Genomic DNA, 2,577 nt, shown 5'->3' with positions numbered 1-2,577 from the left:
ACTGTAATCTTTTTTTGAATTTAATACTGAATATACAAAAGGTTTTAATAGGTAATGGATTTAATAGATAATTTTAGAAAAAACACAATTTAAAAAACCTAAGAAACATACAAATTAGAAAAAAGTTGGACCGAGCGTTGAGTGCCTTGGTTCCTAAACTATTGATTTGTGGGTATATTATGATTTATGAATATTATTTCTTAAATTTACGTAACTTTTTGTATAGGTAAATCATTCTACAGTGGCACCATAGGCGATTCGCGCGTGTATTGAATTGCTTGCGATAATGCCTATTTCAATGCTAGCAAACAATACCACTACAACTGCAAGGTGCATTTGCCGCACCCATGGTGCCACAGTAAAACGATTTACCTATACCTAACGTAATTTGAAGTAGGGAGGGACCTCAGTTAATTAGTAAATTTAAGAAATAATTCACATGAAACATAGATGGATCGAAAGTTAAGAGACCAAAGCACTCACACGGAAAGTGAAAGACGTGAGTTGGGTCCCACTCTAAGTCCTACTCGGTATTTTTTTTTCTAGTATGTATATATTATGTTACTGAGGTTTTTCAATATTGTGTTTTTCAGAAAATATAATTATCATATATATATAGATTAAAGGTTTTGTATAAACAAGTCGTTTTTGCCAGGTTGATAATTAAAAAGAATGTTTTATTATAAGTACACAGTAAAATTTATTTTGTAAAATATTATATTACAATGAAAAACATTTTAATGTTGTAAAATCTTGCCTAAATTGTCTGAAATAAAAGTATACGGTAAGTATCACATCACATAAACTTAATAATTATTGAGAAATGTTTGGTTTTGTTTCACCATTATTACTATGGCTATAAGTCGTTTTTAAAATTAGTGGTTTTTGCATGTGCAGGTGCCGCCTCTGCAGAATCCTGTTGAGAATCCTTTGGACCTGCAGTGAACCTCGCAAGCACTTGGGAACCAGGGGCATGTAGCTCTTCTGCTACGGTGCAGTATTTCTGAACCTGAAAAATTAATAAAAAAAATGTATGTTAAATTCAAAAATATACATAAACTCATGATGGTCATGTTGATACAGCGTCAGTGTATGAACCAACGTGACGCGAGTTATTTTATAAATCCAGTGCATAGGACGATCGTCTATGAAATACGGTAAAACAATGATTTATTCAAAAATAGTTTTGTTACATTATAAGAACTTATCTAACTACATTTTATTAATAAACATAATTTATAAAATACGATGCACTAAAATTGGACTTCCGAATAACAATTATTACATACTTAATTATTACTATATGAATGACATTAACATTTTTTTTATTAATATAAGCTTAATTTTTAAATAGAAAAATAAATGTTTTTAGATGAGTATTGATTATTTACGGCCCACGATAACCGAATGGCTATCGTGTCGAATTATAATATGGAGGGTCTCGGATTCGAATCCAAGGTCTGGAAAGTTCATGTTAATTTTCAATGTGTGTTTGGACGGAATTGGTTGAACAAGTGACTAATATTCATTTCTCGTAATAAAAACAAAAATCTGTGAATGAATACAGCCACCACTCTGTGAAGCTTCTGTTAGGATCGATAGGGTATAATATAGTAGGTAGTAGGTACTAATAATAATAATTACCCGAAATATCATATCGGTATAATATTTAATACGGATGTCCTTTGTATATATTACCAAGAAGCTGATTATTTATTTATAATAAGATTTTATGAAATATAAATGATTTATTCGCCTTTAATTATGAATCGCCTGATTGTTGTCTGTCCAATAATTTAGACAAAAAAAACTATTATAGAAATAATCAAATAGAAAATTGGTTTAAATAATAATATAATACATATTATTATGTATTAGGTACCTTGTAATAGTTCGTCGTGGGTAAAATGTTCATCTTCCTGCTGCAGTGGATATGCCCAGCAGACAGCAGCCAGGAGGAAAAATGCGAAGAAAAATAAGAATTTCATCTTAGTAAAGAAGTAGAAAATGTCTTACTGATTTATACTAAAGGCAATGAATTAATTTGCAATATGAATCAATCAGCCAGTGTTGTTCTTTTATATACGACTCAACCAAATAAAAAATTGAATAGGTAGAGGTAAAAAGTACCTAATTATTTGCTTACCCGGGGGATTCCTCCTCTCCGTTACATATTATTATTATCACGACGCTGTTTATTTTTTGTTTAATGATGTATAATATTTAATATTAATAATAAACAATACTTTATGATCGACGACTTCGTATTTATTATTTTCTTCGAATCCGGGGACTACCATTTTTTGTTGAAGATGTCATATTGTACAAGACTACGAGTTTTTTTTTAAATATTACAATTCAAATACAAAATAGGTTTTTTATTGATTATTTTTTCTCTGTTGTAGAGTGTTTGTCTTTTAATTTAACTAGGTACTTATGACAAATACAACAATGCTCTGGTAAGGCTTATTATTTAGGATGTAATCGTAATGTGACAAAACATAATCGTTTTTTTAATATTTTTTTATTTAAGGTCTTTATTGATCATGAATCACAGAAAATTACAATTAGTACATA

At 29.5% G+C, this 2,577-nt stretch overlaps 1 protein-coding gene across 1 annotated transcript; it reads right to left on the bottom strand.

Moving 5' to 3' along the window:
* Positions 1–710: 710 nt before the first annotated feature.
* Positions 711–2,035, bottom strand: LOC147063383 (defensin-A-like). The gene is made up of 2 exons (XM_085960061.1): positions 1,883–2,035; positions 711–1,009 (listed from the first exon to the last, which is right to left on the bottom strand). The coding sequence occupies exons 1-2, from the start codon at positions 1,986–1,988 to the stop codon at positions 876–878; spliced, it is 240 nt and encodes a 79-aa protein (XP_085816187.1). The 5' UTR covers positions 1,989–2,035; the 3' UTR covers positions 711–875.
* Positions 2,036–2,577: the final 542 nt, after the last annotated feature.

This window comes from Rhyacophila brunnea, unplaced genomic scaffold (assembly GCF_057557595.1).
Source record: "Rhyacophila brunnea isolate RB1 unplaced genomic scaffold, BYU_Rbru_1.0 scaffold_9, whole genome shotgun sequence".
NCBI classification, from domain to species: Eukaryota; Metazoa; Arthropoda; class Insecta; order Trichoptera; family Rhyacophilidae; genus Rhyacophila; species Rhyacophila brunnea.
This window is presented reverse-complemented; position numbering and strand designations above follow the sequence as displayed.